Source organism: Thunnus maccoyii, chromosome 15 (assembly GCF_910596095.1).
Source record: "Thunnus maccoyii chromosome 15, fThuMac1.1, whole genome shotgun sequence".
In the NCBI taxonomy this organism is placed as follows: Eukaryota; Metazoa; Chordata; class Actinopteri; order Scombriformes; family Scombridae; genus Thunnus; species Thunnus maccoyii.
In genome coordinates this window covers 10,605,737-10,622,514 of record NC_056547.1, presented here as the reverse complement: position 1 = coordinate 10,622,514, position 16,778 = coordinate 10,605,737, and the positions used below count along the sequence as shown (strand labels likewise).

Here is a 16,778-nt window from a genome sequence, read left to right as displayed (position 1 = left end):
GTAAATTGGCCCCCCTGTGTGCTTATGTGTGTCGTCGGGTTTTTTGGCTGTAATATAGCACCCCTTAGCACTTTCTCTCTCTCCAATCAGACTGTGCCCTTAAATCCTCAGGCTTTCTTGGCCCTCAGCTGCCAGCTAAATCATACCACCCACTGCTAACAAGCTTACCATGCCCAGAAAAACAAATATGGTACAGTAGAGAAGATGGGGGGAAAAGAGAAGCTGAGAGATGAGGAGGATGGGGGCAGTGGTGATCATGTCAAGAGCGGTTGCGGATGGAGAGGTAGGAGGAGGGAGAGAAATTGCCGTCTAAGAATAGTGAGTTTATGGGGAGAGCAGGAAAGGATAAGGTGGGGGAAATTAGGAAGGAAATAGAGGGTAAAAAAAGAAGAGATCGGGACACAGAGATAAAAAAAAAAAAGTAGAAAGTAATAAAGAGATGATGAGGTGGCATGAGAGAGTGTAGGTGTGTGCTGGTGCGTGTTAGCTTTGTTCCAAATCCCTGCTGCAGTATTTATAAAGGTCAGTGAGTTTTGATGGTGTAAAGTCTTGCTGTGGAGGAGCACACACACATGTACTGACACGAGGTTGAAGTCCGTGGAAGGAATGTTTTTTTTTTTTCCAATTCTGTGCCTGACCAGGCTGCACAGGATTTCCAACCATTACCGCTTGCTCTTGCAGATGAGCTCCCTCACTTCACAGCGCGCAAAGACTCTGATCACTCCCACCCGCAACAACGTTTTCTATTGAAAATCTGTCAGCCATATCCTCCAACAAAAATAAGATATATGTTTAAGGCAGTGGGTACTGGATGAAAATTGTATGGATTGTGTCCCTGTTTTTCAGATAGTTTTGTTTGGTTTCCTTGGCAACAGATACAAACTGGATGCTGGAACATTATACTTCAGAGCAGCGGTGACAGTGGTATTGTTTACAGATCAGATATGGATTAGAGATGCCATTTTGTGTACTTTTACTGGTGTTTGAACAAAATTCATATCACCTACTATATGACTAGTCCAAATACACACACAACAATAAATATAAAGTGGAAAAAGAGAGAAGTTGAATAACAAATAAACTTAAAATTTATGACCCTATTTTGAGTGTACTAAAAGTTTACATGCTTTGTAAAATCTAATAGTCATAATAATCGTCTCTCATATTTTCATATATGAATTTTCCTTTCATCAATTTTATTTATGGTACGCCTCATATCTCACATTGATGATATGTCAGCATTACTGTAAATATACCCCATGCCTGATATAGATGAGCAGAGTCCAAACCCCACTGCAGTCCTCTAACACAAACCGATTTGTGTACACACACACACACATACACATCCACACACAGCACTACCTCACCAGCCCCTACAGAAAGGAAAACTGTCCACTGTAGAGAGCACGCGAGAGGGTTTAGGTCATGTTTAGTTGGTTAGCTGTTGATCTGAACTGTGCTCTGTTGGTCATGTGTGGAAAACCACAGGTCTTTTGACAAAAGCTGGCGTGGCTAGCAAAGGCAGGAGAGGTGAGACAAGACACACGAAAAGTAATTCTAAAGCACATTTCTAAATCAAATACCATCTTTTTTTTTCTTTTTTTTAAAAAAAAGCTCTCTCTCTGTCTGACACACACAGATACGCACACACAGCATTAAGCACCCCATACCAAATCCTCCCTGACAGAGAAAGTCTTCTGAAACCCCTGCAAACACACTCTCCTAACCCCTTGTCCAATCCCTCTGGATGACACGGTTAGCGGGACAACTCACACCCTAATACCCCATAATAACCACAAATCAACGTCAGGGCAACTGCTGACAAGACAGACAGACAGGAAAGGGAGAGAAAAAAGAAAGAAAGGTTGAAAAGAACCATGGGGACAGGAAAAATAATCACCACAGGTTTGTCCTTTTTCTGATATAGTGTTGTCGCTAACCTTGGAGCTTGGGGTTTTGGCTAGCTAAATCCCTTTGGGGAGCTGAAGGCGGCTATGTTGAAGCCATGTTGGTGTCAGCCATACTATCCTATATTTCAGCTTATGTCAGATAAAGGGGTTTGGTATGAGACACCACAACACATATTCTTGTAAAACAATGTTAAAAACCACATAAGTCGGTTTTATTCCAAAAAAGTGTCTGTTTTGGCAATATTTTGGGGAAACTGCAAATAGAAAGCGGCTAAAGCTATCCCTGGACAAAGATAAAACTGCATTTAGGGTTCTATTTCAAACTAATATTTAATCAGTTGATTCATAATGATAATGTTGTATTGCTTTGTGCAGCTTATTGTGTCTTTTACCTTTGTTTAGCGGCCTGCACATAAAATACAATATATGGTTGAGTTTTGTGGTTCAGTTGGCCATAAATACAACTAAAATGGGATGCCTATGATTCTCTGTGTCCACAGTACAGTATGTTGGGCCAGTACTTCTGAGCCTTTATTTTACAGTCTTTCTGTCCCCTAGTGGTCAAATAATGCAGCTTTAAGTTTTAAAAGCCATTAGTGGAATGCAAACACACTGAGAAGAGTTAATGAAGGAGGAAAAAAAGATAAATACACATTGTCTTTGCAAAGCCTTTATTTAATATATTGCAGCCCCGAACTCAGTAGAACTGCATCTGTATTAACATTGAACCACATGTCACTGGTGTTATGCAGAGATCTGGCTCATCCTACACACACATAAAGCTCTGCTTTAGCCTCTCAGTCACCCTATGTGGTCCAGATGTCCAGATGTTACACTTGCATAACATTTACAGTTGGTCAACAAGAGAATCTGGGTCACAATCTACATCAATCTACTTAAATCCATCCTCTTTGTATGCACAGATGCACATGAACCTCAACACACCAGCTAAAAGATCCCGTGTTTTAATTCACATACAAACCTCTTACTTCCCTCATCAAGATTTTATAAATGAACTGTTATATCAGCCCTTAACTCACTTGAAACTAACCAGAGAACTATACTAAGTGCTGCCATCTCAGCACTCACATTTGACTGGCAATGCTCCATTCATTATGTAGCACATTTTTCTAAGCTAATTTCCAATTAGTCAGAAAAAACACACTTTCCTTTCTCATTGTTTCTCCATCAGCTGCCTCCTTGCGCAGCACTTTCCAGTCTCGCTGCCTTCATACTTCATTTGCCTCATTATGCCTTCACTCTCAGAGTCATATTTCTTTCAGCTTCTTCAAATGAAAAGCTTCGCAAACAAACAGAGAAATCAAGTTTTAAAAAATATATACACAGCAGGTATGGCGGGTAAACGTGTATGCCCATATGTGTATAAGTATGTCAGTATTCAAGCCGGGATGTGTGCTTGTACATTTCTGTGTGTGTGTGTTTGGTATTTTCACACTTGAGCTCCCCCAAATAGTACTGTTACAGAGACAAGGCTACTAGGCAAAGTGCTTTTTCAAGCCCCTGGCTAATGGCCTGTTGAAGACTTCTGCTGATGAAAATGAGATCACCTCCACCAGCAAGACTTTTTGCTCTGTCGGCAGTGACGAGCACGCTGTTATTATAGGGAAGGAAGGTGTATGATGAGAGTTTGGGATGCTATAAGAACACACATGTACACACACAAATGAGAATCACTCTATCTGGATGCGTATGTGGCTTTCAGTGTGTGTGTGTATGTTGCTGTAGGCATGTTAGGAGTCTACATAAACTACAGTACTATTAACTGTATGTGCCTGTGGGTGTACTTACATACATCTCTGTACAATGAGATACCCAGAACTTATGTGCACACACATCTATGTTTTATGCATATACTTTGTGGGCATGTGTGTAGACAGAGGCAATGCATCAATGCTGAATTGACAATTGTGCTTTTATGAAACAAAGCCTTATGTCTCTTTAGGAAAAAGAAGTCAGTTTTACTATTTCACACAGCAAAGGCCATACATTTAACATACAAGGCTATTTTTTTACCCAGCCACCTAGTAAACTGATCACAGAGGATAGCACAAAAGAAAACTGCAAATTCAATTTCATATTTTTAGACAAGCCAAAACAAATTCAGTCCACTCTGCTAGATCTTCCTTATAATATAGCCTGATGTGAGATATTCAAACTGAGAAAATGCAGCACAAGCCTCACGATTTAAAATTCATGTTAGCTGACACATAATGTAGTCTAAATGCACAAAGCATTTCAGTGAAATCCAAGTGAAGTCCCATTTGAGTACATTTGCTGAGTACAAATGCAATGCGACCTAATTCTTGCTCAGCTGTTGTTTGTTATCCGACTGTGCAGACTATAAGGGAATTTTTCCTGTGACAACATGTTTCCTTGGGTCATTTTCGGGTCATCTGCAAACCTTGGAGCAGTAGGTCATGGCTTGTCTCTTTCGGAGCAGTTTATCTCTCTGTCTGCTAAGGATGACTGGGCAAAGCAGCTGTACTGATAAGGCTGGCTGTCTCCTATGGAAACCAAGGTTGTAGAAGATATGCTCCGTTTCAGACGGTCAAGACTGTCTCCTCTCAGACTGTATTGCATGTGACCTGAATGTGACTTTGGTTAACTTAAGTAAGCATAGTTTCTTGTTTAGGATCCAGTACCCAATAGAATCCTCACACATGTATAGATGAGTGAAGAATAACCTTATGTGGGCACATAGAAAATCTTGTGGGGCTAGTGAAGGGTTAAATAGTCCCCACCAGAATGTAACCTTCAGAATTGAGTGGCATTACAGTGTCTTCACTCGTACTGCTTATATCTGTTCTCCTAGATCAAGCTTCAATAAATGTTTCTGTGTAAGACGTCCAGGTCTTCTGAACCTTCTTCAGTTATGAAATAACCAGTTCTCAGTATTTTCAGTCACACAGACTTGTGCTGTAATTTAATATCTGTGATACCCTTTCTTTGTGCATGTGTGAAGTTGTGTGTGTGGGCATTTTTAGAAATCTAACCAGGACTCACCGGGCAGGCTTGTTGACACGTTGACCTGGGTGTAGAACCTCTTGCTGGGCAGCAGCTCAGACACTCCGTTCAAAGCTTCGACGGTGAAAGTGTAGTTGGTGTTGGGAAGAAGATTGACCACCGTCACAGTTCTCTCCGTCAGGCCGACCTGCTGAGGAACAAAGCCGACGCTCGCCCCGCATGGCTCACACTGCCTCGCAACACACCGCCGGCATCCCACGCTGTAGGTCAGATCAACTCTGCCTCCTGTGTCGGACGGTGCGGCCCACTCCAAGATCAGCGTGGACTGCTTCAGGGTGTAGACCAAGTCTCTAGGTGGGGAGGGAGGCCCTAGGAGAGATAAGATATTGTATTTTTGTTTATTGTTATAGACCTAAAGAATTTATTAGTCTTTTTTGAAAACAAATTAAAGACAAGACAAAGAGGGGGGGCGGGGGTAGACAACAGTATTGACTTTTTTGCAAACATCGATACTTAATCAAACACATCTTTGCTTTAGCAATTGTTATGCAGCAATTTAAATTCTTAAAATAGAAACACAACAAAATAAAGTGTAATGCTGCAAATTAATCAGTATCAAAACATCTGTCTGACTGTGTTTCTGGATATAGAAAGCCATACATATGGCACACATTGAAATGATTATGATTTCAAGGTTGCAGATGCAGGCTTGTTACAATATTTTATTGATTCTATTGGTGGAAACTACAGCTAATAAAAGACTTCTTAGGTAGAAGTTGAGCACAGCATTTTTAATTCCCAACTCACTCTAACGTCTGTAGTGTGTATAAAGCTGGACATTGATAGAAAAAGCAACAACAATATGTTTGACCGTAACAAATATTAGTTACCTGTATGACTTCAAGAGACTGCGCTCAAATATCAAGCTGCTGATGTTTGATATTTTCCACAAGACTAATGGACTAAGTACATCGGGTATTATGGTGTGATTGCATGGGCTCAGTTTGCACATCACGCTATGATAATCCTGTTTTATCCAGGATTTGATGTTAAGAAACAATTGTTTTGATGAGATCCATTTGACCCTAATGGGAATTTGCAATTCAAAATGCGGAGTTGTTTGCTGCGATATTTTAGTATAAGTTGCATTAGTGTGGTGTACATTTGGAAGTAGGAGTACAAAAACATTTTCTGGTTTGAGATGCAAGAGGGATTACAAAGAGAGAGTAAAAACACTTGGGAGTAAGCCTAGGGCTAAAAGCAGTAGCTGGGTACATTTAAAATATTTGTTGAGTGTCTCTGTTTTAATGAAAAAAAATACTCTTAACCAGCTTGTGAATTCGTTTCACTTAGAATGGTGACTGAAAAAGGACATTGCCTGTTGTCTGAACATATGTGTGCACGCATAACAAGTTCGTCAATTATACACTCATGTCAACAGTGCTGTGTGGAGCAAATCCTCCGCTTGCCATCAGTAAATAAAGGTACATCACCATGGAGAAGCTCACTGTAAGGCTGTGAATTTGAAAATTTGGGGTGAAACTCTAAGGTAACCCACTGGATATTTACTTTTACTTTCGATTATTTTTGAGTAAAATACTGTGATTCCTTTCATTTTCTCAAAGCCAAAGAAATGCAGGAAAACTACATTATTATTCTTTAAAGTCTTTGAATGTAAAATCAACCACCACAGTGACAAAAAGCTAAAATTAAACATATAGTCCAGGGCAGTATAAAATATCAGGCCAGAGGATGTTATCTCATCACTAAGTCAGTGGTCCTGATTGACCTCCTGCCTTTTCCTGCAGGTCCTTGCACACAGAGGCCAAATAGAGCTGAGGTCCATTAAAGGCCATGAATTTTATATGCGTCCCTGTATGTGTGTGTATGTGCTGTATGATGAATAAGTGAAGGTGTGCTGCCCTATGCGTGCTGTCAAACACGTCACACACCACAGCTGCGTCCCGCTCCCAGACACACGTGGCGAACAGAATTACATAAGCCCAGAGAGCATTCAGAGTGTGAACACACAAGCTCAGCATACACATACACACACACATATTTGATGTAGACACAGCTGGGCCTTTAGTCATCTAGTTTTTTGTGCTTTCTTGGCCTGCACTCCCTCTTTTTCTTGAAGTTTCCTTTTTCTCTCTTCAAATCTGAGTGCTTCTGATTAAAACTTCAGCCTCTTTTGCTCCTCTCTTCCCCCGTCTTCTGCTGTCTTTTTCACTCTAAATTTCTATCTTCCATCTATTTTCCCCTCCATCCATCCAAATCACTCTTTGACTACCTCTCCACTGCTGCTCCAACAACTCCAACTGCACTATAACAAAACTGAACATGCTTTTGATGTTATTTTTTTGTCGTTTAAGCTTGTGGAGAGTCTGCATTTATGTAGAGTTGAATTCCATGACTCCAAATATGAGTGGGCTACTATTAACATGCACACTCTCTGGAAAAAAAGAAGCAGGGGGTTATGAAATGATAATGTGTAATGTCAGAGGGTGTTGCTTGTAGAGATGAACCTACAGTTCAGAGAATTATCAGCAACTCTGCAGCTCCCCTTGGCTTTACGGAGCTTCATAGTGAGTTTCAGCTCATTGTTTAGCTTTCCGAATGCAACTTTACTGTTCTTGTTAACTCTCAGTGCTCTCATAGGGTCGTTTTCAGCCACAGCAGGCAGCTGTTTTCAGAGAAAAAGCTCTAAAAATCCACTGACAGTATCTGCTCAGCACCAAACAGCAAACAGACATAGTTAGTGACTAGCTGGTGAGCACAGATGAGCATTTAGCAGCTTAAGGGCCAGGTATTTCCTTCAGGAGTTGATAGAGACCAAAATCAGAGCGAAAGTAGGGTGGATATTGGACTTATATTCATCAGGCAGCCAGACACACAACTCCAAATGAATGACAGTGTTGCTCATTTACAGTTTGCCATGTCAGCTAGATAAAGATTATGGTATGAAAAAATAATCAGTTAATGCAGGTTTAATGATGTTTCTAGAGGGGGTTTTTTCAACACTGAAGATACATTTAATTTATGGTTCATCAAGATAACGAGGATAAATATGTTGGTTGGGACAAGAACAGATATATAGCAAATATTTTGACATACTTAGCTAGCTAATTTTAGCCATTAAGGATAACCAGGTTGTCTGCTAGCTTAATGGCATGATAAACTCCCCCCCTCTTGATCACTGACATGTTAAATCTGTTTTGTATCCTATTATAATGCGTGGTTTAATTTAGTTTTAAAACCTACTCTTGTTGTTTTTACACTTTTGCCATTAAAACCTATGAAGAGTCTGCATTTATGCATTTCCCTGAGCCAGAAGCTAAAATTGTTCTACTGCAACTTTATCCTTCCTCCTGGAAGTCATGGGCCCCCACTGTTCTCTAAAATCCATTTGCAGAGACATACAGTATACATTGGCAAACATTATGCATCAGTTTAAAGGCATTTTCTTCTGACAGTTATTATGCCACAATCATTGCCATTGCAGTCCTGTCAGCAGTAGTTCCACTCTGCCAAAACTGAATACAAACAAATATTTCAGTGTCCCCACAGAGATGTCTCCTTTCACTCTTCCTAAAGTTTTATTTTGCCTCTTCACAGCCCCCAGGAAATATGCAACTGTGCTCTGTTGGAAAATTTGTAAGTAGTTGCCATTCTTCTTCTTCTTCTTTCGGCTGCTCTTGTTAGGGGTTGCAACAGCAGATCATCTGTTTCCATCTTTTGCTGTACTCTGCATCTTCCTCTGTCATGCCAACCACCTGCATGTCTTCCCTCAACCATATCCATAAACCTCCTCTTTGGCCTTCCTATTTTCCTTTTATCTGGCAGCATCATCTTCAGCATCCTTCTCCCAATATAGCCAGCATCTCTCGTCTGCACATGTCCAAACCAGCTCAATCTCACATCTACTGCTTTGTCTCCAAACCGTCCAACCTGAGCTGTCCCTCTAATATACTCAATCCTAATCCTGTCCATCCTCATCACCGCTAATGAAAATCTTAGCGTCTTCAACCTCTGCCACATCCAGCTCTGCCTCCTGTCTTCTCATCAGTGCCTTTGCCTCCAAACCATACAACATAGCTTGTCTCGCTTCTCTCCTGTAAACCTTCCCTTCCACTCTTGCTGATACCCTTCTGTCGCAGATCACTCCTGACACTCTTCTCCACCCACTCTTACATACATCTCTGCCACTCCCGACATCCTCACACAATACCGCATCTCCTCTCTCAGCACCCTGTCATGTACTTTCTCTAGATCCACAAAGACACAATGCAACCCCTCTTTACTTCTCTGTGAACATTCTCAAAGCAAACATTGCATCTGTAGTGCTCTTTCCTGGCATGAAACCACACTGCTGCTCACCAATCATCACCTCTCCTCTCAACCTAGCTTCAACTACTTTTTCCCATAACTTCATGCTGTGGCTGGTCAACTTTATACCTCTGTAGTTACAACAGCCCTGCATATCATCCTTATTCTTGAAAATTGGTACCAGTACATTTCTTTCCACTCCTTAGGCATCCTCCCACTTTCCAAGGTTGTGTAGTGAAGAACTCCACTGCCATCTCTTCTAAATAGCTCCATGCCTCCACAGGTATGTAATCTGGACCTACCACCTTTCCACTCTTCATCCTCTTCATAGCTGCCCTCACTTTCTCCTTTCACTGGCCCCACATCATCCAACCTTCTCTCTCATTTTCTTCATTCATCAGCCCCTCAAAGTACTCCTTCTCAACACACTCTCCTCGCTAGTCAGTACATTTCCATCTCTATCCTACATCACCCTAACCTGCTAATTGGTACAAGTCTTTTTCTCCTTCCTTAGTGTCCAATCTCTCATACAACTCACCAAACACATTTTCCTTACCCTTCACCACCTCTCTCTTCGCCTTATGCCTAATGCCACATCTCCTTGTACTCCTGTCTACTTCATTCATCTCTCTGGCCTCCCACTTCTTCTTTGCCAACCTCTTTCTCCGTATACTTACCCGTACTTCCTCATTCCACCACCAAGTTTCCTTGTCTTCCTTCCTCTGTCCAGATGACACATCAAGTACCCTCCTAGCTGTCTCCCTCACCACTTCTGCAGCAGTTACCAAGCCATCTGGTGGCTCTTCACTACCACCCAGCACCTGTCTTAACTCCCCACCTGAACTCCACACAACAGTCTTCCTTCTTCAACCCCCACCATTTGATCCTTGGCTCTGCCTTCATTCTCTTCCTCTTCTTGGTCTCCTACAGATCAACATCCAATGCTGCCTAGTTACGTTCTGCCCTGTGACCACCTTATAGTCTCCAATCTCATTCTTATTTCTCTTCCCTCTCACACCCAATTTGCGGGACATATGTGCTGACAACATTTATCATCACACCTTCAATTTCCAGCTTCATACTCATCACTCTGTCTGACACTCTCTTCACCTCCAACACATTCTTTACATACACTTCCTTCAGGATTACCCCTACCCCATTTCTCCTCCCATCCACACCACGCCCACCTCTGATGCTCCTGGCCTTACTCCCCTTCAACCTGGTCTCTACCTTCCTTCTCTCCATCAAATCAGCCAGTTCTCTCCTTTTAGCAGTCATAGTGCCCCCCCGCATATAGTTGCCATTAAAAATGTTACTTAGTCATGTCTGGAAGTATTGCAGGATGACTCATCTGAAAAAAAAAAAAATGTAGCAGTGTGTTCTTTCACCCGCTTCAAAAGGATTATTAAAAACAATGAGGAGTCTATTATTTCAAAGAGACAGCAATAGCTTCTGACAGTGGTAAACACATTAGGGTTTAGATACTTCACAGGCATTAATGAAAGGTAAAAGAATAAAATTACACTGGTATTATATCATTTAATTGCTGAGATAATAAGGTGTGCACATCACATCTCATTCATCTTGCTAAATCTCCCATTTTCTTTTATACTCAAAATTCTACATTCATCAACCTCCTCAGATGTTCCTTTCTTTCTCTCCCTTTCTCCATCCGACCATGCGGTGGATTACCCAAATCTGGGGATGATCATAATTACTGAATCAATAGTGTAATTAATGTGGTCATTAGGCTGCTATAAATGTTATCACACAGGGATCAGAGAGCTCAGCGATCAATACTGTAATTAAACCCCTCCATAGTAGTTACCATAAAAGCTAGTATGACCACACACTTACACATATATATGTGCACACAAGTGGATGTGGATATCTACAAACACGCACACACAGACCTAGTGACCCTATGGTTTTACTACCCTGAGTACTCCCAGGATATAGGGCCCATTATTCCTCCATCTAATTACTAAGCTATATCAATAGGCTGTTCTCCATGCAGAAATCAATAGGGCTACCCCGTGTGGTCTTTGTCTTATTGGCTTTGTACTGCATCTTTATTGGAGAAGAATGGTATTCGGTATGGGAGAACAGGTGAGGTAGGGTGAAAAAAGGCAAGAGGTGAGGGATGAAAGGATAATGTGTGGACAGTGGGGATGAGATTATAGAGTGGTATGTGTGCTTGTCGCTTGAGGACAGAGGGATGAGATTTCAGTTGGACAGAAGGATGACGGATGGGGTGATAACATGCCTGGATGAAATGGATGAAAGGACAGAGAGGAAGGAAAATGTGAAGAGGCAGTGGCTCGAAAGAAGAGTGATGAGTGTCCGAGTTAAGAGGACAGACAGAGAGAAAGGAAGGAAGTGTGTGTTCAGGGGTCAAAAAAGGAGGAATGGAGGGGGTAGAAAAAGATGGGGTGGTCCGTTGAAGGGGGTGGATAATGGATGTATAGCAGAAAATGGACGCATAATGTAGAATTTACAAGATGGAGAAAATGGGGTGATGGGCTTTTTGGACAAATAATGTAGACCTAATGTTAGAAGAGATGGAGGGAGGGATGAAGGATAGATGGGTGATAAAAGGGATAAAGGTTAAGAGGCAGAGAAAATGGCTGTGGTGGATGGATACATAATGTGTGTATACTATTAGGCGGGATAGAGGGGGGTGTAAGCACAGGTTGGAAGGGGTTACAGTTATTGGAAAGCCCACCCTGAAACATAAAATAATGTGTATGATCCTGGAGATATTTCATTCATTCGGAGTATCAACTGTACAAATTTTGTCAAACAAGGACTGGAGTTTATCTATCCTATTATCTATCCTTAAAAACACACCAAAGTGCATCTAAAAGTGTTTTATGTGCTGTGTTTACTGATGTTATCAAAGGGAAGTACTGTAAGAAAAAAATGTGAGTGTGTCCTTTGAGTGTTCAGATGTAAAAACTCCACCTTACAACTTCATGAGTAAATGGATCAGCACAAGATATATTTCCTGTCTTTAGTTTTGGGTCATGTTCATGGTCAACAACTTCCTGAACCATCTGAGATGATTAAAAGAAACCCCTTACATGTCTCGGGGTGTGCTTTTTTTTTTTTTTTTAACTTGAAAGGAATTCAATATCAAAAGAGGTACAGAAGGTGAAGGAGGGGTGAAGGTTGGGTTAGCTAGACGAGACATGGAAATGGAGTGATGAGGAGGAGCTGGAGATTGGAGAATAAGGATAGATGGAGTGACAGAAGCTATGGAGGAGGGTGCAGGTCAGACAGAGGGGTGATGAGATGAGAAAGGGGAGGTGGAAAAAAGGGTGAAGGACAGGTAAACCACAAGGGCAAAGTGATCCCTGAGGATAAAGAGGCAAACGGCAACAGCGTATAATAGGCTGAATGAGTGGGTAAGATAATGATTGGCATGCAAACATGAAATTGCTCACTTAATGCAAAAAGTCTAGATGAAAACAATACATTGCATGAATGATACCATGTGATAGGAGGAAGATTGACTGCCAAAAGGTCACTGGAAAAGGGAGGTGAAGGACAAACAAACACAAATGTAAAAATATATCATCTTATTACGTGTGCATGGGGCTGAGGGTGTATCCAGGGGGGTTCTGAAGTGGTCTTCCTCGCACACACACACCACAGATCCGTCCTCCTCTGCGACACTGTTGGCTGGGCAGGGAAAACACTCCTGCTGTCTGGAGGACATCTTGTATGATCCAGGGGGACATGCTGGAAAAGTGCAAACACACACACAGAGAAATATAGTATATCAGATATGTCCAAGTAATGTGATTTAACAATTCCTTCTTGATTTATCTTGACAGGGGAAAATAAGAGATTTCTGCACATAATATTAACACATAAATCACACATTGTTACATGAAAGACATTTAAAACCGTAAGATATTTCTACAGTCAGTCTAATAAAACATCTAAAGCACTTCAAAATAAACAATTTAAAGCCATTTTATATCACTTAAACGTTTCTACTTCTTCGCGAAGGAACTCCACTATTCCACTAAGCATGGCAGCATTTTAAGCCTTGTGAAAAAAAAAAGAAGCTATAATCTCTCTTTCACTTCATGAGAGAGAAAATTAAGAATGAATGGAAAAAAAAAAAGAAAGCAAGTGAATCCACAGGGACGTACAGACAAGATAAAAGATAGGATTAGGGGAGAAATGTAGAGGAGACTTTGGCTAAATCCATCTAACAAACACAATTCTCACATTACGTGTGATCAGTGGCCTTGGCAAATGGCATCAAAGGCTGCTACTGGATTGAACCAGCTAGGCAAATGAAAACAAGCCAAGGCGATGTGCAGACACGCAACTGGAAAACCCAAAACTTAATTATGTTATTGTTTCCCCCCCCAACATTTTATGTGTCTCCCCCTACAGTCAAACGTGATACCCAACTACTGCACGAGAGAGAGACTACAAAAGGTGAGAACGTGGGTAAGGGTGATAAGCACTCATGACCTTACATGCACAGCACACAAGAATACACACCATGTAACAGAAGCTTATCAATACACGCGTGACAAGACGCCGTGCATAAACACACTCAGAAACACACACACACAGAATAAAACGGGTTATTTTACACTCTCCCACTATGCAGTTTCATTTTCCACTTGCCGTGCCTTTGTAGCAGGTGATAATGGGTGTGAAATCAGCCAGCCAGCTACTGCTCGATACTCTGATCTCCTCTCTTCTGAGACTATATTCTAAACAGTGGGTCTACATTAGCAGCTCTCTTCCTGCATTTTCTCTCTCTCCTCTCCTACTACATTTGTCTTTCTTATCCCTTTTCCACTCCTCATGAGTTTCTTTCTCTTTTTACATTCTACCTCTATCCCTTTTCTCCCTTCTCCCATATAAAAAAAAATATAACCTTCTACAGGCTTTCATTTCCAGGTCAAAGTGGCTATGTGGGTTGGCTTGATATTCGGATTGAATTGCCATTTTGTTTCCACTACATTATTCAGTCATGCCTTCAAGGAGTTTTCTATAGGAGGACGTATATTGACCTTGCCCTGATGATCTGTAGTAACTGACATATCCAGTCGACAATGAGGTTGTGTTCTCCCACATACAGCATAACTTAAGCATAACAAATTTACAGAGAACAGTTAGTCAACACTGAGAATACATGCTGATTTCCAAAATATAATTTGCTGGTCAGTGCACAACAAAGTTTCCTTGAACATAATTAGGAGGCAGAGTTGGAGAGTATCACAAACATCCATCATAGTCCTGGCTAAATTTTGTTTGATCGTTGGCTAAATTGTTAGCCAGCCAGCATAGCCATTATGCTTTCAGTAGCCTGAATCTGCTAGCTTAATAGATCAAGAACATGTTAAATTGATATTCCATGGATTGCATTCCATGGTTATGTGTGGTTTAATATATCACCACACACACAACACGCACAATAAACGAAGGGGCCTCTTTTACTCATTCACTTTTACAGAACACACGCACGCACAAAAGGCCTGCCATCACACATTGATTAGCAGGCCTCTCCTGGCTCGGACCAGAGTGCATGTGCAAGAAAGTGTGTTTTATGCCTGTGTACATGTGTGTATGCCTGTGAGTTGTGTTTCTGAGGCTGTAAGAACCTTGTAATCGACTTTTTAATGTCTATCATTACACAGAGAAAAGCCTCTCGCTTTCAGCTCACAGCACAGCCAAGCATGGGGACATAACAGGAACACACACTCATAAACACACACACACACACATACATACACATACCCTGTCAAGCAACACTGGAGTAGACTCCCTTTGTTCCTGACTGTGCTGCCACTATCCTTCCCTCACCACACCAAGAACATCAAGCGTGAATAGCGCCCGAATCAACGCAAAATTATGCATAGATCTACGAGAACAGAAATGGGTTTTGCACATAGACGGTGCTAATAAGAGGCTAGGGAAAGCTAAGCCTCCCAAAAATGATCATGGAAATATTATGCTGAAGCTTTTTGTGAATTACTTGTCTTTCTGATTGTTATTTGGATGCAACAGCTAGCAGGATATTTTGGTGAGAAAGAGTGAGCAAGCGAGAGAGCCAGCTGAGAGACCAAGTGGGAGAAGACAGAAGCCTCTAGTTACTGATTATAATGACCAACGCAAGCAGCGCTCCGACCGTTTCCTGAATTTGTTTTGCCTGTCTGTGTATTTTGGTGCCAAGCGCAGCACGCACGGTGCACAGGTGGGAGGAGAGGAACAAACAGGTGGGGGCGTTTATTTAGATGAAGCAGTGCAAAGTGAGTTGTTGGTGTTGCTGTGCTAAGAATAGATGTCTCAGAATCATTTCTGAAGCAATGTCACTCCACTGGCACCTCAGTGATTTTATCAACAAGAGCAAACAAATGCACAGAAATAACGGAATAATGTTTATAATATAAATAAAGTATATTTAATCAAACACTCCCCAGCCAATAGATGCGTTTAAATCAACATAAAAAATATAAATGTTAATGTGGTTAAAGTGGTAAAGTAGTTTGCACTGATTAATAAATTAATATGATTGATTCTGACAGTATCTGTTGTCCACAGTTGCTTTATACTGTATGAAAAGCTTCTGCAACCATCTGAAGGCAGCAGGACACATATGTTAATTAATCTGGAGCCTCTATACACTTCAGACTGATCAGTTAGAACTCGGCATTCTGCCTTTTATGCAGGAGACATCGGATTATCCAAGCTCTTTAGTCATGAAACTTCTTTTCAACTTTGTTTGCAGTTTTTCAGCAGTTCATGTTTTATTCTCGAAACGGCTTACGATGCTTATACTGTGGCATCACATTTTGCAATATGATGTGACAATTTACAACATGAGAGAGTAGAATTAAGACTGAAAAAGCATTAGATCAATGTGATTATATAAACGGCTTCATCAAAAGTATGTTTTTCATTATTTATTTCTTTAATTAATTGTTAAACAGCAACACATTATGTGTTGTGTGTTCACATGGTTGGACATCCACCAGGATATCATGCTCTCCAAACATGATATCCTGGTGCCACCTATGGTTTTGCATTTTCCACCTATGATGCTTAAAAGCTGGCTAGCCATAGTCAAGGCTGGCAGCAATTCTGACTTATCTCTTTAATTCAGCATGGATACACATTTTTGCCAGCCCACCTTGGAAATGTGTGTCTAATGATAGGGGTGTATCAAGACAATATGTGCAGCTCAGATAACAAAAGGAGCTGGCTTTGCACGCTGCCCGTCATTCTCCACAGCAAGGGATCATTCGAAGGGCCGCCAACAGCCAATGCCATGCAAGGTCACGTCAGTCAAAATGGGCCAGCAGCCATCTGCCAAAGGGAGAATGTGGAATCTCTAAAAATCATCCAACAGTGCGGGGGAAAAAAAAAAAAGATACTGCTCGTAAGGAAGACCAGTCCAATCATTAGAAGGCATGTTTTTTCATCCCATATTCGCCTTTTCACTGCCAAGGTATACGAGTTAAACTGAAAATGAGAGCTTCGGGGAGAGAAAGGGAGAGGGGGTGGTTAGAGAAATAGAGA

The 16,778-nt window shown here is 41.3% G+C and overlaps 1 protein-coding gene across 2 annotated transcripts in view; it reads right to left on the bottom strand.

Moving 5' to 3' along the window:
• Positions 1–16,778, bottom strand: part of LOC121912715 (ephrin type-A receptor 10-like) — a 154,555-nt gene that overhangs the window by 44,571 nt on the left and 93,206 nt on the right. Inside the window, exons 4-6 of one of the 2 annotated variants that reach the window (XM_042435060.1) lie at positions 12,813–12,968; positions 4,935–5,264; positions 3,823–4,435 (exon numbers count right to left, since the gene is read on the bottom strand). In XM_042435060.1, the coding sequence (XP_042290994.1) occupies positions 4,347–4,435; positions 4,935–5,264; positions 12,813–12,968 (575 nt within the window). In that variant the 3' untranslated portion in view covers positions 3,823–4,346. Of the gene's footprint in view, positions 1–3,822; positions 4,436–4,934; positions 5,265–12,812; positions 12,969–16,778 lie in introns of those variants that run through there. The other variant, XM_042435059.1, reaches the window with a different exon arrangement.